The sequence below is a fragment of the Melanotaenia boesemani genome, chromosome 9 (assembly GCF_017639745.1).
Source record: "Melanotaenia boesemani isolate fMelBoe1 chromosome 9, fMelBoe1.pri, whole genome shotgun sequence".
NCBI lineage: Eukaryota > Metazoa > Chordata > Actinopteri > Atheriniformes > Melanotaeniidae > Melanotaenia > Melanotaenia boesemani.
Window position 1 is genome coordinate 23,776,166 of NC_055690.1, and position 27,374 is coordinate 23,803,539.

The window sequence follows — 27,374 nt, forward strand, 5'->3', positions numbered from 1 at the left end:
TGTAAGTGCAACTTTGCATTGGTTGGGATGTTCACTATGTACATTGTTTTTGTGGGGTAAAATAAAATAAATTTGTTACCGTGTATTTCTGTGTTCTGAGTATAAAAACAATATTCTAAAATTTCTTAAAACACTTCTGTATGTACTGTCTGTAGTAAGTGTAACAGAACAAAAAGAAGGCCTAAGCCGTCATGATGAATGTCATCAGTGTTCAACTGGTTCTTATAAATGTCTATTCATACGGTGGTTTGTGTGTGTCATTGGAAAAATACCATTTTAAAAAGAAGCCATTGGAAATTGTTAAGAAAAAGTCAGACATTTCCAACAAGTTGATGACCAATAAACAGATGAACAATCTGCCTATTACAGTCAATTTAAGAAAATGAGTAAAAAAAATCTTTTTACAAAGGAGAATCCGTCAACGTTGCTCTTTTGTCCTCTTTCAATAAAGAACTACCCAGCATTTTTATTAAACTGATGCTTTAGCTGCAGCTATGATGACCTCTTTAACAGGAGCTGTAACTGGTAATAAAAAAAAACTAAAACCAATATCTTGCTGCCAAAATCTGGATGCTTATTGGTCAGAAAAACACCCAATTTGAGCCTGAGTGCCTGTGAACTTAAAGGAATGGCGTTACCTCACAAGTAAGTTAGGGAAAACAAAGATCAGTGATAAAGAACAAGAATTTAGACAATGTTTGCTGCAAATAAACAGTTGTTACTCTGTAAAAAAAACAGCTTTATAAGTTTAAAACACAAACTTGATATGCTGATAGGAAGCAAAAAAATCATTAATACCGAATATTTAGAGATGATCCGTATTACAAGTTGAATTATTTAGTATTTGTGTATGTATGTGTGTAGCAGCTGTTTTTCTGGAGTCTTCCCTCAGTAGAACAGAGGAGCCAAAGGTAGAAGAAGCAGATTCTTTTTATTTTTTACTCTGTAAAGAAACCTGACAGCACTTGACTGGACTTGTTCTGAATAAAAAAGCAGCTTCAATGTCAGTGAACTTCTGTTTCTTTTCAGCACTTTTGTGTGTGTGTGTATGGCAGGTGAATGTCAGGATTAGACAGTTTGTTATACGGATGTGTGTGTGTCTCTCTGTCTCTGTGGAGCTTCGGCCTTCATTTGGAAGCTCTCCCAGTAGGAAGGATCTTCCTCTGTCAGAGGCGACGCTGAGGCGATGAGTTCACTGAACGACAGCAGCGTAAATGTGGTGGGAGGAGGAAGGGATGGAGGCTGAGAGGAAGAGAAAAGGAAGAGCTGATCATAGAGTGACAGTGTAGTCTTTTTTATTTAGCCAGCAATAAATAAATAAATAAATAAAATAATAATAAAAAAAGAATGTTAAATCTAGATTTAATTTCTGATATTTTTTAATATCATATTTTACATCTTAAAAAAAAGGCTACTAGTACCAAAAAAATAAGCCACGCTATCCCACTGGAGGCAGTTGCCATGGCAACAGATCATGTCAGAAGTGTGGCTGCAAGCAATGTCTAAAAAAAATGATTGTCAGCTTCTTGTAGTGACCCCTAGTGATCAAATGCATCCATTTACAAAATTAGATGTGAGCACATCAGATTTTTATTTTTTTAACCTCACTTCCAGTTAGGGAAGATGTTTTTTAAATTTGGAAAACTACATCAAAATTTCAGTCAGGCTTGATCGGAGTCTGTGCATGTTTTTGGGAAGTTGGAAAATGATTGTGGCCTATGATAAAACTCCTGAAATTAAATATAACGAACAGTTAATGTGCATAAAAGAGACAGCCAGGTAATCCGCCTGAACCTTCTAGATGAAAACGGGCTTCCTCATACTTTGACCAATTGGTTATGATGTATTCCTGGTAATGTTGCTAAACTCTGCTTTAAAAAAAAAAAAAAAGGAGTAGAAAAAAACTTAAAGATAAACTCAGCTTTGTTACTTTTTGTTACTGCAAGTAAATGTGGGATTTAATTTTGCACTACGTGCCTTATGACAAGATGTTTAACATCTGTTCCAGTCTCAAATCTCAGAAAGGTTTTTTTTACGAATTTGACTATATTTGGCATCATACATCTCTCCATTAATTCCAACCACTTTCCCAGTCTTCGCCAATGAAAAGCAACCACACAGAATGATGCTGCCACCATCATGCTTCACTTTGGGGAATGAAATTCTGCATGTAATGTGTTTGTGCAAACAAAAACATTCAGTTTTAGTCTCATCTGATCACAGTATCTTCTACATGTTTGTTGGAGCCTCAGAGGAATGCAAACATGCTTTCTTGTCGTTTTTTTTTTTTTTTTGGCAGCCTCTTTTTCATAAAATTCAGCTTCATGGAGTATTGAGTTTAAAATTACCCTGTCAAGAGACACTCCATTTACCTTTAGCCTCCTTTTTAGCTCCCTGACTAATGCCATTCTTAGTTGGCCTGAGAGTCATGGTGGGTCTACCGTTTCTTGGCAGGTTTGATGTGGTGCCAGATTATTTCCAACGCAGGTTATAATGCAAGAAAGAAAAGGAAAAGCCACCATAAATACCTTTTCAAAGCTCTTTACCTGAAATTACTGACTGTGACTCATGCGAACCAGTCATTTTTTTTTAAATGGAAGCAGTGCGTTGTGTTTTTAATATTGCAGGTGTTAGTTCATAATGGTGACTACATCTTATAGCTGTTTTAATGACAGCCACAAAGTTAGAAGTAGAGAAGTTGCACACTGTTAATCCAGCTAGAAGCTGATTTCTTTTAGCTGAGGGGGAATGATGTTGGATTGCCTAACTCTTAATGTTTTTTTCCCCTCAAAGAATCTCCTATTCTCAGGTACACAGACAAAGGTCTTGTTTCCTTTTAGTGACAGATATGGACAAAGACAATTTTTTCTGATTTAGTGACTCTATATAAACATAGAAATGTCATGTGTCCTTACCGCAGACCCTGGTTTGTCTGTTGGTCCAAGAGCAACTGCAATGTGATGGTCAGCATCCAGAAGGCTCTCCTGTATAGTCACACACACAAAAACACACGTCTCAGCACCTGTACTGTATAGCCTGATTCTGAATGGCCTGTAAGTGTGAGTGAGAATGACTCTCATGTCTCTCAGCGCTAGCTCTGTGATTGACTGTACAGGCTGTCCTCCACCTCTTTTCCCTGTCCATCAAAAGGATAAGCAGGGGTAGTTGAGAGATGGATGGGTGCTTCTTTTTATAAAGTATCAGAGAAATACCCATCATAAACTTCTAGAGCCTGAGGTGACATCCTCAAATGTCAATGAAAAACAGAAAACATCCCATTATAGAGGATGCAGAAACCCCCAAAACCCCAGGTAGTTGGAACCAGCAAGTGCCAGCTGTTTTGTTTGAAGAGTGACAAATGGCTAATTGTTAAAATAGTGTCCTTTCTTTGATTGACCTTTTCTCAATCTTGTGTTACGTTCTAGTGTAAACATCCTTTTTACTGGATGCATGGGTTTAAAATGCTATGACTCTTTTAAATCTTTTAAATCCTATATTTAATCAAAATTTTTAATAGACAGCATATTAAATGCTACATAGCAGTGATGGTAATGAGCACTAATTTTCTTTGGGTCTCAAACACAGACATTATAACAGCATTAGGCCTCTGCAAACTCGAGAGGGATACAGGAAAGGTAACATCAGGCTTTTCAAACCAACGATAGCTTTTCAAAAGATGCCTGTTCATATTTCTGCCTCTTTTAATGACAAAAAAAACAGGAAAGGGGAGGAGGAAGTGTGTGTGTTTTAGGGGGAGGGGGACTGCAAAGAGAAAAGGAGGCAAAAGAAAAGAGTGGACAATTAAGGATGAAGGTGAACAAAGGGGAAAAAAAAGAAAAGAGCCAACAGAGAAAAAGTAGGAACCAGAAGAAAATACTGGGGAAATGAAGGTGAGGACATAAGATGAGATGTATGACAGGAAAAAATTAAGGGCAGAGCAATATTGGTGATTCTTCTGCTCCCTTCTAGGACAAGTCCATTAATCTCATGATGTGGTACTGGGAGGGCCAGGGAGCACTTGAGAGCCTCCCTGGAGCAATTACTTGTAAATATTTCTTAATAAGAGAAACCACCATTTGATCCAGTGGGTATTGGAGCACCCACATCCTCTGAACTACTGTGTTAAGATTTCCTGAAGATACATTGCTTTGTTCATGAACCTTCTTTCCAGTTTTAGACAATTTTACAGATCATTATGTTGAAATATTATGTGCTTCATCGCACATTTCAGGGGCATGCGAAGCATTGCATCACTCTTTGGGACTGGTGCATGCCAGTGCATTTTACAATAATGTCAGCAGTAACCTGACTTAAAATCTCTCTTTGGTCTGTTTTGCTCTTTTTGATACATCATGAATTGTAAAAAGCACAAGGAAAACTATTTCCAAAATTTTAGGAATCAGCCCTTTAGCTTTGTTATAAACCAGACTCACTTCAAATATCCAGTCCTCCTCTTGTTCCTCGTCAAGATGCATCTTGGTCTGGCGCAGCACCTGGCCCTGTGTGAGTGGCTGAGACGACAGGTGAAACTCCACCCTCTGCAGGTTGAACCCCAGACCTGTGCCGATGGCCTTAATGAAGCTCTCCTTTAGGGCCTTGGTGCAAAGGGAGGAAACATGATCAGTTACATGCAGGCAATGATCCTGGGCACAAAACACAAAATCAAACAAGCTTATTTGCCTGAAAAAGCTGAGAAGGAAAGAATATGCAGGCATGGGTTGTGTATTTTGGCTCAGATGCACAATTTAAAGCTCAACAGATGGGAAACTATGCAGACATGTTAAAGAGTGTCTATACAAAAGAGGGACTTTATATTCGGTGTGTGACCAGCCATAACCAGCTCTGCTCAACAGCCAATAAGCCACAATAACACTATTACAGGGCTAATCACTATGGCAACCATTGAGCTCTACCATTAGTCAACAGTGTGGCGGTGATATCAGAGCTTGACGTCTTTATGCCACCCTCTCAATCTCACAACATCTTTAGTTAGCTCTGCTGTTGCTTTAGCTGGCCATCTGTGTGTGCGTGCATATGTGTGTGTCTGCAAGAAGAAAATGAGAGAACAAGAAAAAGAAAAGAGGGAACAACGAAAAAACAAAGAGGATTTTTGCATGCCTGAGACAAGGGTATACTGAGACAATGTAGAAGGATGTGAGAAAAGGGTGGATATTGGGAAAGACATGACCTGAAAATTCAGACGCATATGTGCAGAGTGCACAAATGTGTGTTTGTCTCAAAGGACAGTGACAATGTTATTTTCTCTCTATGTTTCCTTCTGTCTTCCTCTCACATGTGCGTGCGCACACACACACACACACACACACACACACACACACACACACACACACACACACACACACACACACACACACACACACACAATGTTGTACCCAGCAGCTATGCAATGGGATGACAGGGTAGTATGGTTGCCATGGTTACCCAGTGGCGGTAGAACACAGCAAGCTGCTGGTGCTCCGAGCTGGCTGATTGGATGATGCTCCACTCGTACTCTGTAAACTGACGAGTCATGATGCGGAAAAACTCAGGCACAGAACTGCTACCTGGAAGTAGGGAGGTGTGAGGACAGAAGGAGAGAAGGAGAGAGAAAGATGGAGAGGGTAAGGAAAGGACTGAGATAATTTAAAATAAAATACAGAGAGATTAACATACCCCTCTATTAATTATCACTGCAACAACGCAAATTTGAATATAGTAGTGCACACAAGCACTTACCCAAATTTACACACTCAAGCTTCCATGAGCAAGACTTTTTTAACTATGAAGCAACAGTGACCCCTAGTGGATGACTTCAGGAACTACAAAACCTTGACTGTAATAGCAATAGAAAACACTGAAGAAAAGTATATTTTGTTGGCTGGACTCATTTTGATTAGAGTATGATCGAAATCCCACTGTCATATTTAGACGGATTTCTGTAGCCCCTTTAATGCAAACAACAAATGTTATGTAAAGTAAAAAAAAAAAAAGTTGAAAACCTTTCTTTTTGCTTAAAAGTTAAATGGACCATTCAAAATCTTGACTAGAATTTTTTTCTCATTTATATACCTGGCATGGTGGTTTTCATCACATCCACACCGACTTGCATACCCAGCTCTGCAGCCAACACAGCAAAATCCCCTTGGTGGGAAAGATTGAAACTCCAGGACCGATCTGAATCTGAATTCACCTATATAATTTGAATCATATAAGAACAGGTTTCAGGTAACTGGGTTGGTTTATCCACAAAGTAGAACTTTCAACTAAGATGTACATAAAAATACACACTAAGGCTTATAGAGTTCTATACCTCAAGGGAGATACAGAACAAAAGGTAAAAACTAAACCTAAGAAAGAATGGAGTTAACCTTCAGTGGGGCAACCAAATAAGGTTTCCCTCGGGTAGACCGCTCCAGTCTGATCTCAGACCAGGGGATTCCCATCTTCTCACACACAAACTTCCTGAGCAACAAACGGCTAGCCTGTTGGGAGTACAGACGCAGACAGACAATCACAGATAACACAAATATCACAGTTTGACAAGAGGGTGACAAGTGGTGATGTGATAGAAAATAGCTTCGAGTCAGACTCACCATAGTTAACTTTGCATCCTTGGCAAAAACAAACTGTCCGATCCTGTCCTTCTCCTCTCGCTGTATGCAGCGAGCAGCGAACAGCCAGTCAGACCTGCTCGGTGTCCACGATCCGCAGCGAAAAGCCCAGCGGACAGACCCCATCTCCTCTCTTCTTTCGATCGTGTCATCTGAACTCCTTCACAACTTCAAGATGGACAGTCGTTAGTGCGCTAATGTTAACATCACGAATTAGCATGTGGAGTTTGGCTGACGATTTTGAAAATTACGTATTTCAGATGTTCGGCTCACAGGAAACGACCGCAGGTGCCTTGAATTGAGGGTAATTAATAAAAGTACACTGTGAAACAAAACGGACTTTCTGTTTACATCTTGGCAGTGACAGCAGTACACCCGGAAAAGTCTGGCGAGATTCAATGTCGTCATAAGTGGGCGCGGTGGAGGATTGACCAATAGAATCAGTTAGAATGATGCGCCACTAATGAAACCTTCAAGTGTTTTCAGGAATGCTGTAAATGTCCACAAACAGTGCTCGGGTTTCAATGAACAGGTTTATTTCCTCAAGAAAAACTGATAGGTTCTCAGTTTTCAGAGACAGATAAATAATCTGACAAGCTAAACAGTTGTTTTACTTCAATATTCCTACTAACAGTATATTTTAGGTAGGTTGCAGTACTAAAACAGAATTATATTATCGCATTGTGGAGCAAATGCCAAAAAAGAAAGAAAGAAAAACGTTGTTTAATGTGAAAAGACAGAAGCAAAGCGCTTTTATGAATTTTATATTTCAATTGACATCACGAGACTAAAACCCAAATGTTACGTTTTTACAACTTGTACCTTAGTATTCTTAGTGTCTGACTGATCGTGAAAGCACCATTAAAATTGTATTTCAACGATGTTGTGATTGCGGTTCATTGGCATGGGTAAGGTGAGTTGTTTTCACTATATGTTCCAGATAATGCTTTTTTTGAGGTGGTGGTGAGATAACATTATACATCCGCATGTGATTACGAAATTGTGTTGTGCTTCGTTGGTCAGGTAAAACACACTCCAAGCCTAATGATCCTCGAATAATTCGTTAAGCTCAGTAGTAATGTTTCATGGGATATTACAGGACAAAATCTGCATGCACCACGTCATTGAGTATGCAAACTTGTGCTTATGAAGGTACACGCTGAACTTACTTACAGTTAAATTTCCCTTTATAATAAACTACATTATTATTATTGTACAATATAAATTAATGTCGACTGTATTAGCTTCTTAGTATAGACAAACAGGCCATGAGGAATTTGATTTGCAATGAAACCCTTCAAGATTTTACTGGGGGCAGTTACCAGGACAATTCTCAATGGTCAATTACAACTTTACTTATTTGACTTAAATGATGATTATGTAACATGTTAAGTGGCATTAAGTGACATTTCATCACATGATGAAATGTCTTCAAAGGTGACTTTCCAATGTTTATTCTTGACAAAACACACACTCATTGTCACATTTCAAGTTCATAAAAACAATCTTGATGTTCACATATTATACTTTGTTTAATCCTTTTCTTCGTAATGTAGCACTGTGAGCCCAGTCCATTGATAGTGAAATCCACATTTGTTAATAGAATACAATTGTGTTCTTAAACAAGGTGTGCAAATCCACATGTACTAAAAAGTATCATGAGCCTCTCTCTGTTTGCTTGTCTTATAGGAGGACAACAGAATCTTTTCAGCCTGTGATGCTTCTCAGACCACCTGAGAGCCACCTGATCAGGAAATTAAAGGTGGAACAAATAACCTTCAAGTGTCATCATAATAATACTTTGTGGCTGTAGATCCATCAAATTGGAGCGTTCTTAAGGAAAGACAGAGAACTCTCCATTCAAACTGGGGGAATAAAGAGGCTTAGGTGATTCATTCCTCGAGCCTACGTGCTGTGATCTCTTTCCAGCTGATATTTCCTTAACGCCATATGCCCTCACACAGAGACAGAATGCATCTAATGTAACAGCAGGAATCTTTATTCCATGAAGTGGAAAACTCAAGTCACAGGTCAAGTTTTCACCAAAGGAAAGGAATTTCTGAAGAGAAGACTGTGCTAGACATGCACTAAACTTTTTGGCAAAAATCCAGACCTCTCTCCACCTGGGAACTGAGACACTCCCTTTACTTTTACCTGTGATTTGTCAATATCTCTATTTAACATCCTCATCTATTTTTCCCTATCCTCTTCCATACCTACCTACATCTGTCTGGCTTGCTTCTTGCTGCTTCCCCCCCCCCCACATACTTGCTCTTTTCTCCTTGTTCTTTTTTTTTTTCTTTTCTTTTTTGTCCCCTGCATACTGCCAAGCTGGATTTCCTGCAGGTAAAGCATCTGAAGAGAAAGAGAAAGAGCAACTACAGCGTGAGGGAAACACAGACTCTCATCAGGGAGATCCATAAGAGGAAAGACGTGTTGTTTTCCAGACAGCAGGTACTGCTTCTCTTCTCTTCTCTTCTCTTCTCTTCTCTTCTCTTCTCTTCTCTTCTCTTCTCTTCTCTTCTCTTCCAAGCTCACTGTACAGAAGTAAAATTTTTACTCATTATTTAGTCATTTAACTATCCCTCTGTCTTGATTAATGTGTTTTTTCCTTTCATATTTCATTTCATATACCTGTTCAACAGAACACCTATAGAAAACAGGAAATATATCAGCTAATATGGGCAAATGTAATTTGGTATATTTTAATTATTCATGAGGTGGCACAGATGATGCGCAGCATCAGCAACTGGGTGGTGGTTGTGTTACTGTAGGCGTGCGTGTCACAAAGTTTGAAAGGTGTAAGTACTGACTCACTGGTGTTTGGAACAAATGGAGGCAGTGGGGTGAGCTCGGTGGTGATCGTATTCTCTGCTGACCGCCGATCGCGTGTTGCAAATTTATGTATGATAGTAATTCTGCCTCAGTTGGAGGACTTTATTCTTTAATTGGACTGCATGGATTTTGGAACATGATGGAAGGAAGGAATAAATGTATCACTGCTGACACAGAAGTGCGTTGGAGTTTTGTTTTGAACACGCATTCGGGAAATAACCCCAAGCTTACCTCACAGCAGCACTCAGTTTCTTACCGTTTTGCTGCAACACATGGTGTTTAATGGTAGGACAATCATTAAATATCTTGAAATTCTTCACAAAGCAGTTTCTAATAAAAATGTCATTACAAATAAAACTGTTAATCTGCTTCTAAGACAAACCTCAATGAGATGAGTTCTTAAGTTTTGGTACTGTTTGGGAAAAAAACACAAGGAGATATCTAAAGGGCCTGGAGTAACTTGGAGTGGTGGTTTTGGCCCATACTAAACACTGCACACACCTAAGTACACTGGCAAACACTAAAGGTGTCACCATTACTTGCTGCAAAAAATACAAGACTAATGCTGGAAAAACCTTGATAGACATGTCAAAGCTACTTTAGAAGCACATAGAGAAAATACTATCCTCCCAGTAAAACCTGGCAGAGGTTCAGTCATACTAAGGGTCTGTTTTGTTCATCCAGTGACACAAATAAATACTTGAAATAGCGTTGGGCTGCTTTAAACTGACCTACAGTCACTCTTGACCTAAATTCAAAAACCTAAAATAACTTCAACACAAAGCAGTGGAAGAGCGATAGAAACTACTAGCACACTGCTGCGAGAAGCTTTTAGGTGGTTACAAGAAATATTTATAAGTAGTCAAATGTTGGCAAAGGTTTTTTGAATTGTTGAAAAGGTTTCTAACTAAAAAATGTCTATAAAGTAGAACTGTAAATGGTGTACATAGATGGATTGCTTTGTTTTAGAGATGTGGCAGCTTTATTATGATTTCAGCAAAACAGGCATCTCCATTGTTGACTGTAGCCTGCGTTACTCAAACTGTACTACATCCCAGCAGGAGCTCTTTCATTAATCACGATATAAAATTTATGACAATAATAACCGTCTAACTGTTGTTACTTGTTATTTTTCTCTTGTCTGTGGGTCCGAACAGAACACAGCAGTTAATGAGCTGAAGAGGCAGGCATGGGAGGAAGTGGCACAAAGTGTGAATGCGCTGGGGGAGGGAGAGTTGCGCACTGCCGCTGAGGTGTGTTTGTTAGTTAAAACAATTTATTCTACTTTTGGAAAAATATCTATTTAGTCCCATTTTCCAATTAGCCAAATCCATGTAATCTGGTAAGTACTCATTCCTTTCCCTCCTGATCTACTGTGCAGGTGAAGCGTCGTTACTTGGACTGGCGAGCCCTGACGAAGAAAAAGCAGATAAAGGCTGAGCTTGCCCTGTCTTCTTCATCCTCCTCTATGGCCATGAAGATGGAGTATGATCAGTCCTCCCCTGAGCATGAGGCAGCCTCTCTGGAGTCTGGGTGTGACCAGCTGCTTGACCTCTCAGGCTTCCCAAAGGACTGTCAGTGTGACTGGCCGGAGCTAGCAGCTCTCAGCGAGCCGAGCAGTCACTCAGCGATGGCACATCAGAGTGTGAAGATGGAGGATGACATTAGTGAATACAGAGTATGTAGCAGAAACTCATTAAAAACAGTCACAAGCTGAAATCTAAAATGACCATTTTCCCCGTAGAGAAGTTATTTTGATTGATATTTGAAGCAGCACAATGAGGTCTAAAGGTGTGCTTTTAAAGGCATATGTCATAGTAACTGTTTACTGTTTGTCTCTCTGTGTTGGCCCTGCGATGGACTGGTGACTTGTCCAGGGTGTACCTTAAAAAAATGAGCTTCACAAGGTTCAGATTTGACTAAATTTAATTAAAATTGCGCTTAAATTAGAACTTAAATAACTGTGAAGTGTTTTTTTGTAAATACCTTCAGATCTATTATGCTTTCCCTATTTTATTTTATTTTATTTTATTTTATTTTATTTTATTTCTGGGTTTGCTCCAGGGACAATTACTTATTACAGCAGCTGAACAAGTTTCTGACTTTTTTGTGCTTCTTTTGGTTCAAATATTGTTTTCCAATTACTCTGTAAAAAATACGCCATCCTTTTCTCATTAAACTGGACCCAGTCTGGTAAAATTTCTCATAAAGCTATATCTGTAGAAGTAATAGAGATGATAGGTTTGTTTGTCAGACCATGACATGATCAGCTTGCTACAAGAAACCATCAACTGCAGTCACAATGTTTTGGGCTGAAACTCATTTGGGAAACAAACCTCTGTAATAGCCAGCCTGATATGCATGACAGAGTCAAAAAGCTCTAAGAAATGACTTATTGATATTATCATAGAAGCTGCACAACCCTGAACAGGATGAAAACAGACTTGCAGTGCTTCTTATAATGAATACTTTGAATTTAGCTTTATAGTGCCTAATTAATTATCTTTCTCTGTCCCTCTAGATGGATGGTGATGCTGGAGATGGAGAAGTGGATGAGGATGATATTCCCTCTATCCTCAGTGAAATTGAGTCACGTGGAGAGGGGCATGCTGGTGACATTTACCCCCACAATGACCTGGGCATGCTTAGCTCCTCCAAGGATCCAACCTCTACGACCAACAGAGATCTACTGCTGGCTGGTGGCTTGATGGGAATCCCGGCTCATGGTCTGGGTGGATTTAGTGATCATGAGAACGTAGGAGCTGGATTTCTTGTTGCAGTTGAGAAACAGCGATTGGAGCTGGAAAAGCAGCGGCTTGCTGTGGAGACCGAACGCCTGGCTGTGGAGAAAGAGCGGCTGGCGGTGGAGAAGGAGCGACTTCACCAGATGGAAGTGGAGAGAGAACGACTGCACCTGGAGAGGGAGCGGTTACAGGTGGAGAGAGAAAGGCTGAGGATCCTGCTGGTCAGCCAACAAGAGCATGCTGACTCCTCTTTTAACCTGCCACCACAACAAGGCCCACCATCATCTTCCACTTCGTTACCCTCGAATCACAATGGACAGGGGGAAAAGAGAGGCAGAAGCTGGATGCCGCTGGTGGATCTGGAGACCGAAAAGATGAATCTGGAGAAGGAGAGACTGCAGCTGGAGAAGGAGAGGCTGCAGTTCTTTAAATTTGAAGCTGGCAGACTGCAGATTGAAAGAGAGCGTCTGCAAGTGGAGAAAGAGAGAATGCAGCTACACAAAGACCATCATTCAGTAAAAGCCTGATAAAAAAAATCACAATACACTTCATCAGCAGCAAATATATCCTCTTAAGCGTCCTTAAAGATGGTGTGACACACCTAAATGATCATTCTAGATCGAACTTAGGCCAAGGAGAAGCTTTACATTGAGCACAGGCATGGTTATGACCATCACGATGAAGTAGTGCCTTTTGATGTCTACATAGAATGAATTACAGGACAAAAATGATGGCACGCTGTTAAAAATGTAGGATTTGATTTGGACACCCAGCTGTAAACATATTTGATTCAGTATGTGCAGCAACTTTTAACAGTCAGTCTGTCCCCTACCCAAACAAACCACTACACAAAGTGTTAATGGTTGAATGCTGCAGTGGAAATATAATGAATCCTTACCGGTGTAGAGAAGTTTTTATATGAAACAATAAATAATTAGGCATTAAATAAGTGCTGTTTTATGTATCTGGAGCATGGGTGCTTGCTTATGTAATTTAGCATTTAACACTGAAAGAAAAAAAAAAACTTTTCTTGTACAGATTTCATGCTGTTTACATTTTTAGGTGTTTGTATTCAAACATCATTTTATGATTATAGTTGTGACTATATCTTTTGTTCATATTTTTTGAAGACTTCTAGGCTTCTCATTGGGAAAAGAACTGAAGTTACTAATAACAAGTACAATAAAGCTATGGCAGCTAAATGTGAATCACCTGTCACCCTTTTTCTAATTTAAATTGCCTTTTTCCCACTTTATATGGACTATTCATTTATTTAAGTGTTGAACGTGTAATGTGCATGTTGGAAAATAACAATTTTTTAAAGTTAAGTTTTACTGGTTATATAAAAACTGTCATCTGCTACTTTACTGAAGTTTAAGTCATCCAGTATGATTAAATGCACTGCACAATATATTTTATATAATCATTACAAATTTATGTGTAAAATAAATGTCACTTTCACATTTACATTTGTTTAATGTAATTATTCAATGTTTTATGTTTTTTTTTTCTGTTTGGGGATACTTAGAATTTAATACAATTTTGAAATCACTTTCTAGGCATAAAATGCTGGTTCTGACTATTTTGCTCTCTTGTTTCTCCTATTTAAACTTTCAAAATTGCCTTTGAGAATAAACATGGTGCTGAACTTTCAGATGAGTGTTTTTCGTGCAAACTCTGACTTTCTAAAGACTCTTGGATTTTGAGGATTTTATCGGTGTAGATTTGTGACATTTTTTTCCTGCAAGACTACAGTCAATAAATACAATAAATAGGGCAGTCTAAGGAAGCAGTTTATAGATGCACGATTCACAAGTGAGGCTGCTTTTAAAATCTTAAACTATCTTCTGAAAAGACACAAAGTGACCTCTGAGCAGCTACTGCTTCCCAAATAAAATCCTGTTAAATTTACACCATGAATTAGGACCTGTGTTGCAAAGAGATAGCTGCACAGTTACTATCTTGGTGCATATCCAGGTGGATTTTAGCCACCGGCACTTTTGAGCCTGAGATAGAAGAGAGATCAGGCATTTTCCAACCATCAGAGTTAGATTATGTCAGCCATAGCAGATGCAATAATTTTCTTGGGACCAAAATACATTTCCTTTGGACAAGAAAACTCCAAGCTGAAATCAAACAAGAAAGACATATTTGCAATGATGGCTTCAGCGTGTGTGTTCAAAAGTTGGAGAGACGTTTCTGTGTGGTGACAGTATTTGGCATTGTGATACCCTACAGACACCTGGGAGACCCTACAACTTTAGCTGCACTCCTTATTTCTCATGCATCATTTTCTTTTTTATTGTTAGCAACATTTTTTTACACAGTTGTATGAGGGGACTCTTCACTTTCTGCATTTTCACTTTTATGAATAAACTCCAAATATAGTTTTTGTTTTCTTTTGTGAAAGCACATTGTGTTGCTTCACACATGAAATACACCCTATAAATAAATGTTAACTTGACTAAATAACTAAACAATGCTGGGTTCAATCTCAGTAACAAACAATTTAGCACCCTTTTCCAGAGAAAGTTTATTTTCCACATGCATTTGGTCATTTTTCTGGGCAGAAACAAGATCAGTTTCAACGTGATTAAACTTCTTGGGTCCTTGCGGAACCATAAGTGTTTGCCACTCAGTTGCAGCACTGTCAAAGACCTGTTAAACTGGTATGAAATTGTACACCATGTCTTTCAAAACATTTTATGATTTAGTTTGTCAACCCTCCCATATACTAGCTCTCTAAATTTTAACAAAAGCTCTCCAATATAACTCTGATGTAATGATGTTTTCTCTCTTCTAAAGGTTTTTATCAGAAATTAGCTGATGTCTTTTGAATTCCTCTGATTTCCACTTGTAGCATTTCCGCAAAGGTTTTGATGTATTTCTAGTTCTTGTTGCTCCCTTTCACTATTAATAAAATCTACAGCTTTCATTTAAACTACTATCTCACAATGTGGCTTCCGCCATACAAAGAAGGAGAAATACAAATTGGGAGTTTGTGTTTTAGTCTCTTTCTAATGGTGCAGACTTTTAATTCCAGCTGAAACAGGTTTTCTAATGTGTTGAAGCCGCTACAACAAGCTGTGGTACAGATGCCTGAGAGATCAGCTCCTTCTCCAGAATCACCAGCCAGCTGTAAACTACAAGTCCCACGCTGCTGCAGGAGGATCTGCCTTCTGTTAGCCCTGGCAAAGTGCTGACGACACAAACAGGCATTCTATTTTGGATCTCACTGCACGGAATCTCAAGTCTTTTTAGTTCAGCTCAGAGTAAATGATAAATAATTCAATTGATATTTCAATATCCACCAAGACTAAATGTCACATCTTATATTTTTTCACACAGCAGTTTTAGCGTAAAATTTCTCACCAGCTGAAGTGTTTAACTTTAATCCAGTTTCTCTTTTCTCTCAGTCACTTAGAAGAAAAATGAATGTTTTTCAAAGTGCAAATCGATCACTTCACAAACAGCATAAACATATTGATTATCACCTCAGTATTTTTAACATGTCATCCAAACACATTCAAAACTCATACTTTCATTCCTCTTAGTCCAGGAATCATTTATATGGAAATTCCTGAAGGTAATAATTCTTCCAAAGCTCTAATCCAAACCTTGTGCTGCTAAAATTGAGTGGAAAAGCTTTGAAATCGCCCTCTTGTGGTCAAAAGATGATCTTGCTCTCAGTTATTTCAATTCTACAGTAATTCCCCTCATTGGAAAATGTCTGTCATATGCACAACATGATAATGTGGAAGTGGAAGTTTATGCAACTATAGTAACCTAGAGAGAAGTTTTTAAAATAATTTTATTTATTAGGTTTGTGTTATATCCTGTAATTTTGAGGTGTTTTTCTGTAGGAGCTGCATGACTGATGCTACATATTGTTTGAAAGGGTGTAAATCATGTCAGGTAAAAAATAAAAAACAAACAAACAAAGAAAAAAACATATGGAAGTCACAACACATTAATATCTTCACAAGAACAGATCTACAAACACAGAAGGTTATAAATATTATAGTGTATTTGAACTGAACAACAGCAAAAAGAAAACAAATTAAAAAAACACCTCCAAGAGCAGTTATAGGTAAGAATATCAGGTCTATTTATGTCTGTTTTTCAGGGTCTACCAGGTTTACTAAAGCTGAGTGAAGGAGATGGACTCCAACTGAGCAAACCACTTGGAAAGGCTTCTTTAGAGTTGCTTTTTTTTCCCTCTTGAATGGATTTTTTTGTTCCTTGGAATCTTCTAAAAGGTTTCTGCGTTAAAAAAAAAAACCCAAAAACAAACAAACAAACAAAAAAAAAAACTAAACTAAACTCCTTCTGGTTTGTGGAGCTGTGGAGACTGAAGCTCAGAGAATAAAGGATTTAACAGGAAATCTGTTTGTCACACACACTGATTCCTTTGGGCAAGAAAAAAAAAAAAAAAGAAACCATTTTAAAACAGAAATGGCAGCTTTGTGATAAAATTTAATAAGAGCTAAATTCTTTCAGATATGTAGTAGGACACCTGTTAATGTTAGTGCTGTTACAACAAAGTCTGACCAACCCATGGAATGATCAGCCGATCAATACAGTCACTTCTGTCAATTGTGCACAAAAACCAATAGAGAAACTTTGTAACAGTAACAAGAATCTATGGGGAATGATATGAAGATAAGTGTGTTTTTATCTCACAGAAGGCTGGAGTTAGGTGTCTGCATAAACTGCTACAACAATGGGATTTTAAGGGTTTGTATGGATGTCTATACTAACATAACTAAAGAAAGCAGCTAGAAATGCCACACTTTGTCAGCCAAAAACAATCAAAATATTTACTAAATTTACTCTTAGATTTAGTTTAGCCTGTATCTGGCAGACATTGCAGTCTGTGTCTGTGAAGTTTATTGTGATGTTGGATGTCATCCAGTGATGATTCCAACAAGTCCACCATAAAAAACATTTTATGTAGCCTCATATTAGACTTGGACCCAGTCCCAGTTCCCCCTGCTCGGCTCCACCCTTTAGTTTTATAGAGGCAGTGTGCCCATTTTCTTTTAAAGGTCACTTAGTAGTGATCTCTGAAAGAAAAGAGTCTTGGTTTCAATTGAGGTGTTGCCGGATTATTGGATGGCTAGATGACCACTACTCCTTGATATCCAAAAGGCGCACCTTATATCTGCAAAAGAAAGGGGTCAGGCCAAGGTGAAGGGCTGGGATTGTTGTTTAGGCCATGCTACCTCTGGTAGATGCAGATTTACAGTACAGATATAACAATGTAACTTTCCCCATAAAACAAAGAAGCATATACATGTAGGGCATCATCAGTTAAACTTAGCTTTGTACACCACCAATTCACAACAGGATCATCTCAAGGCACTTTAAAAGCTACACTCCAATACAGTCAAATTTATTGTAGTCCAACTATAATTGCAGAAAAAACACACACACTTATGATCCACATTAGTTTTGTTTATAATAACTGTGTTAATTTAAACAATAATTTCTCTAGCTAAGAAAACAATCAAACCTTTTTGATTCCGGCCCCATCCTGAGCAGGCAACAGTAGAAAGGAAAAACTTCCTTTGAACAGGAAGGAAAACCTCATGATACGGCAGTTCAAAGCAGTCAAAGAAGGAGACGGACAGTGTGTCAGTGAACAGTATAAACAAGACATAGCAGCATAAGTGTAGTTTTCAGAATGAGCAAGAAGAAACAGAGATTTTCTTTTGTAAATGATGCTGGTTCATTGTGACAGCAGAGCTGATTGAGCTGTGCAATCCAAAATGTGCAGTTAATACAGCTTCCTCAGAGCTGTGCCAGTTTGTCATGGGGCTGCAACATCTGTTCTTCTCTTGGCATGAGTGTGTCTCCATTGCTCAGAAACTTTTTCACCATCTTTCACCCGTTTACATTTCATTCATATAATTACTTGTTTTCAGTTTTTTTTTTTGCATTTGTTAAACTTTAAAGATGAGTTAGTGAATTTTGACACTGCTTTCCACCAAATTGGTTGGTTGTTTGGCTGCTTGTATTTATTATGAATGCATAAAGGCTGAAATACTTGGTAGCAATCCAACAAATATTTATCTCCTACTGTGACAGTTTATGCAATCATCCAGAAATCCTTTGGTTTGTAATTGATTTCTAATCAGTTCCATTTGATTAAGTCTTGAATCTAAACTGAAAACATTTTAGTCACACTTCAGATTGTATCAAATAGATAACAATTTGTTTTTTTTATTCTCCATTCAGTCAGAAAATTATGTTATTTCACCCCACAGAATCCCAGCTGCATTTTCATTTGTTGTCATCTCATGGAGTATTGTATTGACTGCAAGTCTTTATGTAAGTGCCAGACTTCTCGGCAGTCTAGAAATGTCAAGACCACGATAGCCGCAGCGGTGGCAACAAAAACAGCCTACCTGCTGGTGTATGCTGAGTTTTACAATTTAATTTTCTTTCCCATTATGACAGATGCCTATGAGAAAAAGAGCAGGGGAGGCGATCATGACAAGACAGAAGCTTGAGAAGAGAAATCAGAGTTTGAGATGTGTTCCCCAGAGAAAGGGATGCAAAAAACATGGAGAAATGAAAAATGACAGAATAAGGAAGATTAAAGAGTATGAGCTGACAACAACATGGAGCTGATAGCAGGAAAGACCAAGGCTGGGAAGGATGGAGTGAACCAGGGTAAAAATGCTTTACTCTGCAGGGACAATTGCAGAGGTTGATTGAAGGTGTGTCTGTGTGTGCTGTGTGCATTTGTACGTTAAGGTGCAAGGTCAAAAAGGTGGTGGCACTTTCCCCACAATGGTTATTTTGCTTCAATCTAGGGTAAATGGAAAATACTTCTCAGTAATAACCCTATTGTGTGTGTGTGCGTATCTGTGTGTGTGTGTGTGTGTGTGTGTGTGTGTCTGTGGAAGTATGAGAGAGATGGGAAATGCTTGTCAGTGATGGGTCTGCATTAGGAGTGTTGGCTCCCCAAGGACTGAAAAAAAGAAGCCTGAATGGCAAAGTCACAGCAGGGAACATTCAGCTGGATAACAATGTGTCTTCAACAGCAGTGTGAGGCTCAACACACAGACAGAACACTAATGAAAAGATCTTTCCTAAAAGTCATTGGCAGAAATTAACCAAAATATGTAAGTCAACAAATGAGGTTGTTGTACAAATGTACAAATGTACAAATTCAAAGCTGTGGGGGCTCTTACACAGAGTTACTTATGTTGAAACAATCAGTATTTAATAAGTTATTACTGAATTATCTATATAGTCTTGGGTTTTTAGATTTTTATAGAAGTTCTTAAGAACAAAGCATTGTCTACCAGGTTGTGTTATTTTAATTCTTGTGCTGCTTTTGATTCTGTCTACCACAAAAGCTTGGTACATCATTTGGAGAAGTAGATGGGCATCAGAGGCATAGCTCTGCAATTATAATTTCTGCATAACTCTTGGTGATACTGTGTCCTTCACTGCCCTTTTCTTGTGTGGAGTCCATCAAGGTTCAGTTTTAGGTCATCTTCATTTTTCCATCTATCTGTTCCTGTTTGGTTCCAAATGCGAGAAATATGATTGAACTTTTATTTGATGACAGTCAAATATATATGCCTATAAAAAAGAATGACCTTTTTTTTTGTCAGATGACTGCCTCAGTGTCTCTCATAACTTTGTTTTACTTTAATGAAGTAAAAGCTGAAGTAATTGTTTTTGGTGGCACAATGGGCTGATCTGGATTCTTTGGCTCAGTTCAAGAAGTTACCAAAAACCTCAGTGTAAAATGGACCCTGATTTTGAACTTCACAGTCAAGTCAAGACACTTGTAAAATTAGGCTTTTTACAACAGGGAAGCTTTTTTCGACAAGCTTTTTAAGGCAGCTGGTCAAAGTGAAGCCAATCCTTTCGATGGAGCATTTTAGGACAGTAATCCATGCCTTTATCACCACTTAGCTGAATTACTGCAGTGCATTGTATTTGGGGGTTAATGGGCCCCACATCGCTTGGCTCCAGATGGTACAAAATGCTGCTGCATGTATTTTAACTGGCACTTATAAACATGAGCACATTTCTTTCATTTTAGCATCACTCCATTGGCTGCCCGTTCACTTTAGAATAAAATTTTAAATGATTTTATTTCTTTTTTAATCACTCCATCTTTTGCTACCCTACTTTTCTGAGCTGTTTTACCCCTTATACTTGCACCCGTTCTCTGAAATCAGCTGATCAGTGATTTTGAGTGTGCTGAGAACAAAGTGGAAGCTCTAAGCAGAACAACTTGCCTCTGCACATCAGACAAGCCACCTCATGGTTTGTTTAAAACTCCTCTTAAAACCCACCTGTTCTCTTTCGCCTTTGACACTCTGTGGGATGTTGACTTTATCTGGTTTTATTTTTAATTTAGAATGATATCGACTATACTATTATTTACTATGTATTTAGTTTCCTGTACAACACTTTGGTCCACTGTAATTGCTTCTAAAGTGCCTTTTGATTGGAGTGTTCTTTGGTCATTCTTTAATAAAAATGCTAATTTACATATATTTCATTTTAAACTGAATTCTAGATTTTTCCTTGTTTTACTCATATAAGCAGCATGCAAAATGTTGTGTTTATTTTGCTACATCTAGTATCAATGAACCAAATAAATGAGAAGTGAGGTCAGTGGATAAATAACCACAGAGAGACTGTAGATTCAGTATTGATGTTTTACTAGAAAACAAAACAAAATGGGAATTCAGACGTTAAGAAAAAAAGAAAGAATGTTAAAGCCAGAGTGGTGACAGCCCAGCAATGCGTTTCTTGTTGTCTATATATGAACTCTTATGAGCCGGAGGTGGAAAAATAATGAAAAGGAATCACAGAAACACAACAGCATGATGTGCAGCTTGTCTGGTGACAGCTAGCGATGTCTTAGCATATGTATGTACTTCTGAAATCTCTACAGCTTTCCTCTGGCTGGATTGTTACTGTGCAGAGTTTGGAAAATATCTGCCTTGTTTGTTGTTTAATAATTTAATTCAGCTTTTGATTTAAAATTGATTTAAAACACTATTTTCGACCAGTGTTTTGAATGAAAAGTTTGACTGAAATACGTGTAATGCATGACTTAAACATGATGATGTAAAACCGATCAGCCAAAACATTACAAGACTGACAGGTGAAGAAAATACCTGCTCGTTTTGTGGCATTGCTACTTGCCGATGGGAATCCTCGCCTCCTGGCATTCCTATGAATTCCTATGCACCAACCACCTAAACAGTTCAACCACAATCCTGAAACAGGACTTCTTATTGGCTGCAGCCTCCACAGCAGTACAGCAGCCAGGAGTGGTCAAGAATACAACAACGATCACAAAGGAGCCGTTGCAGCTTCTTAACGTCCCGCACAATAACAGGGATGTGATTTAAATGTTGAGGTTGATCAGTGAATGTGTGTGAGCTTAAAGTAGTTGCAGTGATTAATATGCAAAGTTAAGAACAAACAGCTGCAGGGACCTCAGATTGTCATCTGGTGTTTCAAGTTGTTGATCCACATCTGTTTCATTATCTTGCTGTGAATTTAGGCAGAAAAAAAAGTCATTTGTAATTTGTTTAGGTGCAGGTACAGAGATTTCTGTTGTACAGTAGGAGAGAAATGAAAACAAGAAAGTAATAACAGAGACTGGGAATGGGAAGAGTGGTCAATACAAAGAGTAGAGCTGAAAATGAGGGAAGGCCAGGAAAAGTGCTCGAAAGAAATATTTCATTCTCAATTGTCTCAACTGTGCAGATGTAGTGTGTTATGATATAATAATTCTGAAAGTATCACCACCATGCTGTATTATGACAGTAATGTAATTGCATTAAAACATTTTTTCCCCTAAATGTTCCTCTTATATCAACGCATTGTTTAACCTGGGTCAGCAGGTTTTTTAATGACAAGAGCCAAATGAATAATACATTTTTATAAAAAATAGGGGGAAAACAATATTAATTGACATGCACACCCTGTTCAGTTTAAAGTTGTGTTGGATCTCAGTCTGCAGCTTATGAACATCTGATGAGAACAAAATAAACAGAAAGCACTGAGATGAAAAAATGTTACACTTTTGAAATGTCACTCTTCATTGTTTCCCCAACATCGCTTCAGCCCAAACTCTCTATGGCCCTGCCTCAATTTATTGTCACTGTGTGGGCTGCAGTCATGAATACTGTGTCACACACACACACACACACACACACACACACACACACACACACACACACACACACACACACACACACACACACACACACACACACCCATACAAACATAAAAAAGAAAAACACTAAGAGACAATGAAAACTAGTGAATAAGTAGTGGTGCTTGAGTGATCACTCTCCGCTGACCCTGTATGTGTGTGCGTTTCTGTGTGCCCGTGTGAGTGCCATATGGACATTCAGTGTAGAGAAGGACACACATAGAGTACACACATAGAATATTCTCATTGTTATAAAAAAACAAAACAAATAAAACAGCCATATAACAGAATGAATGCCATGGCCTCTGACAATCAGTGATCAATGTTTTCTATAGCTCTCTATAGACATATAGATATATATTTATCTGCATTATATATAATATGTAGATTTGTAAAAAAAAATTACTTAATTACAAGTAGTGGTATTTTTCTTTTATATTCATTATTGCAATGAATTGTTATCTAGGATGATTTAAAAAAAGACAGGTAAGCTCTGTTTTGCTACGCAGTTATTTACAACAATTCTAAAAAGCAAGCTTTCTGATATGGTACCAAGTCTGAGGACCTCAAATGACGGTTGAACTGCCTAGCAGAGTTTTAGACAAACTGGAAAATGTACCAGTAAATCATGACAGCTGAAATCAAATGAAGTGCACAGCATAGACTAGTGGTTCTCAACCTTATCTCAGACAGCAGAAACAAATGGCCAACTCCCCTCATTGTGGGCAAACTTTCAAACAAGATAAAAAAAAAAAAACCATTTTGATCTGTTATGTAGATCAGTTATTGAAAAGGAGCTGGATCCTGAATTTGTTTGCAATTTGGAAAGGTTTTTACCCACAAATTCCCCACCTGTCTCTATCATTTATTTTGCAACATATGTGAGGTCCTAGCGGTCAGGTTGAGAAGCACTTTATTCTTTTTTCATTTCATCACTGAACACACAGCTTAAATCCTGCTTTTCTTGCTTCACAAAAAAAGTAGTTATCATTTTGTTGTCTAGCATTTCTACGATCATGATGATGCTGCTGATGAAGTACTTTATTAATCACTATGTTTGTTTTTTTGTTTGTTTTTTTTTAGAAACCCCTGTGTATTGTGTGGCTAAGATTAGCCATGCGTGTGGCTCGAGGTTACTTCTGTTCTGATGGGTTGATAAACTCTCTGACTTGGAAAAAAAAATCATTCTACATGTGTGGTAAGAAAGCATTTTCATTCAGTTTGAAGAGTCCATGGCAAAGTAACAGGTTTGCACAGTCCCAGTGTTCAAGCTTACAGTTTTCTGGTCTTCTAAGGGTTATAATACCTGGCACATACCAGGCAAGTTATGATGATGATGATGATGATGACCATGATGATGATGATGAAAACAATGTTTGTAGTCTTAGTAAGGCGTTGTCAGGGGATGTGGCTTATTGGCCATCTTTGTCCAAAAAAAAAAGAAAAAAAAAAAAGAAAAAAAAAAGAAAAAGACAAAAGACTGAGCAGGAACAGGATCGTTTGGTTGTCTTGTCTTTATGTTTTCTTTAGCTGTGATCATTATCTTTCTCACTGTCATCACCATGATCATGATTATGTTCACAGCTCATAGTTCACTTCATGTAAATCTGTGCTGGCTTTCATGTTGGCTTGAAGATATCACAATGGCATCCTCCCAAAAATGAGAAAAATGAAAGCTGCAGGCAGGTGAAATGTCTTTGCTGCCCGTTGTTCTTTTTCTTAACCGTTTGCTCCACAGCTGTGTTTCATTTGTTTTATCATAAAATGAGTCAGTGGCAACAGGAAGGTGAAATGATGATGCAGACTTTGTGTTTGCGTATTCAAGTGTGTAAAGATGTCTCTATATCTGAGTATTTTATTAGGGTTTCTGTAATTATAGTCATGTGTGTATGAATATAGTATAGTTGTATGCAATTATGGGTGTGTCTTCACCAAAGTCTGTATGTTTGTGTGTTTTTAAGGCACGGCAGGTGTTTTTGGTTTTCAGGGGAGTCCAGAGGAGACCACTGCAAGGCCAGGGTGTCGAAGGGAGGCGTGGCCAGCATGCACAGCCTTGGGGCAGTCTGGCGTCAGGACGCGGCCATTCTCCCCTACGCTTCCTGTGATGGACAGACGGGCCTTATTCCGCATGGCTTCGGAAAATGACAGCTGGGGGAGGTAGAGATAAAAGAGTGGACATGTTCAAACAAACAAACAAACAAAAAAATCACCTGAGAAACAGGGAAGCTGCACAGCAATCACAACCATTTGCAGAAAGACACCAACATTTCTAAATTTACACACACATGCACAAAAGACACTTGGACATGCATGTGTCTGTGCACACACTGCATACTGTATGCTGATAAACATATCTGAGGGCGCAATCACACTAATAGTTAAGGACAATTCACAGACGGTTTTTCTTTTTGCATTTAACGTGGTTAATGTTATTGTTCATAATACTGTATATGCAAACTAGTCTTTATGTAAATTAAATACTTTATGTTATTATCAGTTAGCAACATCTCCAAATATCGGTGGATCATTTAATTCAGTTTTCAATTCAAACTTGCTATTTGTTAAATGGTTATAATCTTATAATTAGGCAATATAACTATGAAATATGTAGATGGTTGATTTTATAAATTTTGATAAATTAGCCTATGCTAATTGATCTGCAAGTATATTTTGGTTGCAAATGCAAGTGACATCCATGTAAATCCATAATGCAGGATTTTCCAGAAGGCCGTTGAATTGTTGCATTGTAACAAGATGAGCAGGGTTTCTCACTCAACTCATCAGTAGTTTGACTACAGCAGCTTTTAAAAACTGTCTACAGTAATTATCATACATTAAGGGTATTTTTTTCAGCCTGCTAATAAGATTTTCAGGCTTCAGACTGAGCTGTCCAACATTAAGAACGCTTTTCAATTGCCATGTCTTTATTTGATTGTGTCTCCATTCGCTTTTCTGAGATGATTAAGAAACACCTTAGGGATTTTATAAATGGATGTGAGCATATAGTAATTTATGTTAAAAGCGTTTCAAATGAATGTAATGATACATTTTACTGGCAAGCAGGTTTCCACGACTAAGGCAGGATGTGAGCAGCTGCATCCTTAGCATACTTGTGTGCATTCCTGTAGATTTTTGCACCTAATTTGAACAAAATACAAACCTGTCCATAGAGCTATCAATGCATAATGCTACTAAAGGTCAAAGTTTCCACAAAAAACTTTTTTTTTTTAAACAACGAATGTGTTTTGTTGTTTTGAAAAATATCACTTCAGTACATTTATACAATCTAATTACATTTTTTAAATGTCCAGGTTTAACTGTCAGAAATGGGCTATACTTCATTAAAATATCCTAAACCATTCAAGATGTGAATGCACCCTAAACTGCACATGTTTAAAGGGCTCCCACAATGTGCAACAATAACATACAGTATTTTTTTTTTTAATCAAAAACAAAGCAAGCAACAATCAACAAACACAAACACTGTAGACAGGATTTGGGTTATAGACATCTGCATTTGGGGATACCATGCATTTTTGGGTTCTGGGTGGGTTTCAGTTGTCTTAAAGATTCAGGTGTGGAGAGGATAGAATTGGGAAGGTGAAAATCTGTGAGGACTTTGGAAAGACAAAAGGAGAAAGTGAAGGAGTGAGTTATCTTTAAAGCTTTTAGATTTATAGAGAGGGAGTGACTGACTATACCGCTCAGAGTCATGTGACACTTCACACATACGGCTGCTCTGTCATGTTTTAGTTAGGACGCTGTTACTGACTGGATGAAAAACTTGATGTTTCTGACAACCATAGAAATACATTTTCTAATGGAAAAATATTTGCCAAATTTTGATAACATTTAATAGTTCATTGGGTTCTATTGGTGCTGTGACGGGGATACTGTTTGACACAACCTTATAAAAGCAGCACTAGCTGTCCAGAGAGAGTAACTGTATTTTCGTAACAATGAAAGCACAATACATATTTTAAAATGAAATATCTCTCTCTAAAAGAATTTCCTTTGTAAGGCATTGGAAAATCAACTGCAAACTACATGATTTGAGGAAAATAATTTGCAAATAGCCAAAAGTCTCCCACTCCCCTTTATAGCTATTTCTACAGAAATATGAACTAAAGAAAAAGAAAAACAAAATTTTCTATCATTTTTACATCAATGTAATTCCTTTTCAGTGAGATCAATATGGTCTTCTCTTAAGAATGGTTTGCATCTTATTTAAGACAGGCATTTAAGGTAACAGTTGACATCAAGTGTCCTGCATTTAGTTTTCTTTATGTTCAGTGTCTCTCAGGTTCAGTGTGTCCTTTCACTTCGCTTAATTGTTCTCCAGAGCCAAGTTTTTGCAACATCACCAAGCAGCCGTTCTACATGAAGTGTTTGCATCATCATTTATTCTTCTGCATTAATGCTGAGTAAGTGGGCTGTTTTGAAGTAGTCAGGGCTGGAAGGAGTCAAAGAGCCTATTTGGACCATCTGCAGCAGGGGTGCACAACTCCAGTTTATGGATGACAATAAAAGAAAGTTGTATAGATGATTAATGGTGTGGGCTACTAACTACAAGAGCCCTGAAAAGTAAATTCCTAAGACATAAATGACCTCTGGCTACTGTGCAAAGACTTTTTATACCTTTCCTGGTAGTTGGTGAATTCACATGTACACTATACTGAAATAAGTTATTTCAAACATAAATCTCTTCATTTGGATAACAGTAAGATGAGAAGAAAATTAGTAGATTTTTGAAAATGATGCAGAAATAAATAAATAAAAATAAACTTTCTCTCTAATTTGTTCCTTGAAGAACTTGCACTTTGCCTATTACATACATTACCCAAGTGAATGTCAAATTAGGTTTCCAAAGGAATACTTTGCAACAAGAGGTTTTTGTAAGCTGTCAAAACATGTGAATTTCCCCAAATGAACTCGAATGAGCTTTTTTTTTGGTGTAAACTGGCCTTAACAAGCACA

At 38.0% G+C, this 27,374-nt stretch overlaps 3 protein-coding genes across 12 annotated transcripts in view; 1 reads left to right on the forward strand and 2 right to left on the reverse strand.

Annotated features, from left to right (window-relative positions):
- Positions 1-912: 912 nt before the first annotated feature.
- aasdhppt (aminoadipate-semialdehyde dehydrogenase-phosphopantetheinyl transferase) lies at positions 913-7,015 on the reverse strand. Of its 2 annotated transcripts, XM_041995367.1 has the most exons (8): positions 6,863-7,015; positions 6,594-6,779; positions 6,369-6,482; positions 6,070-6,190; positions 5,443-5,564; positions 4,434-4,595; positions 2,916-2,984; positions 913-1,242 (listed from the first exon to the last, which is right to left on the reverse strand). In XM_041995367.1, exons 2-8 carry the CDS (start codon positions 6,735-6,737, stop codon positions 1,081-1,083), a joined length of 894 nt encoding a protein of 297 aa, XP_041851301.1. In that variant the 5' UTR covers positions 6,738-6,779; positions 6,863-7,015; the 3' UTR covers positions 913-1,080. The 2 variants fall into 2 exon arrangements, with proteins under 2 accessions (XP_041851301.1, XP_041851300.1); XM_041995366.1 differs by having other exon boundaries at positions 6,594-7,010.
- A 458-nt stretch (positions 7,016-7,473) lies between these two features.
- On the forward strand, positions 7,474-13,672 carry msantd4 (Myb/SANT-like DNA-binding domain containing 4 with coiled-coils). 5 transcript variants are annotated; one of them, XM_041995626.1, is made up of 6 exons: positions 7,474-7,524; positions 8,301-8,373; positions 8,943-9,065; positions 10,604-10,699; positions 10,828-11,124; positions 11,968-13,672. In XM_041995626.1, exons 2-6 carry the CDS (start codon positions 8,329-8,331, stop codon positions 12,715-12,717), a joined length of 1,311 nt encoding a protein of 436 aa, XP_041851560.1. In that variant the 5' UTR covers positions 7,474-7,524; positions 8,301-8,328; the 3' UTR covers positions 12,718-13,672. The 5 variants fall into 5 exon arrangements, with proteins under 5 accessions (XP_041851560.1, XP_041851562.1, XP_041851564.1 ...); XM_041995628.1 differs by having other exon boundaries at positions 7,480-7,519; XM_041995630.1 differs by having other exon boundaries at positions 7,480-7,519; positions 8,958-9,065.
- Positions 13,673-23,828: 10,156 nt separating this feature from the next.
- The window catches only part of gria4a (glutamate receptor, ionotropic, AMPA 4a), a 125,631-nt gene continuing 122,085 nt past the window's right edge, over positions 23,829-27,374 (reverse strand). For 2 of the 5 annotated variants that reach the window (XM_041994895.1, XM_041994890.1), the window contains exon 18: positions 23,829-24,545. In XM_041994895.1, the coding sequence (XP_041850829.1) occupies positions 24,381-24,545 (165 nt within the window). In that variant the 3' untranslated portion in view covers positions 23,829-24,380. The remainder of the gene's footprint in view (positions 24,546-27,374) is intronic. The other 3 variants (XM_041994892.1, XM_041994891.1, XM_041994893.1) reach the window with 2 other exon arrangements.

Coding starts and splice junctions, on each gene's coding strand:
- aasdhppt (XM_041995367.1), bottom strand. CDS start 6,737: ATGGGGTCTGTCCGCTGGGCTTTTCGCTGCGGATCGTGGACACCGAGC. Junction 4,596..5,442: donor CTGTGTTCTACCGCCACTGG/GTAACCATGGCA, acceptor CTTTGCACCAAG/GCCCTAAAGGAGAGCTTCAT. Junction 1,243..2,915: donor CAGACAAACCAGGGTCTGCG/GTAAGGACACAT, acceptor TCTTCCTCTCAG/CCTCCATCCCTTCCTCCTCC.
- msantd4 (XM_041995626.1), top strand. CDS start 8,329: ATGCTTCTCAGACCACCTGAGAGCCACCTGATCAGGAAATTAAAG. Junction 9,066..10,603: donor TGTTGTTTTCCAGACAGCAG/GTACTGCTTCTC, acceptor GGGTCCGAACAG/AACACAGCAGTTAATGAGCT. Junction 10,700..10,827: donor AGTTGCGCACTGCCGCTGAG/GTGTGTTTGTTA, acceptor TCTACTGTGCAG/GTGAAGCGTCGTTACTTGGA.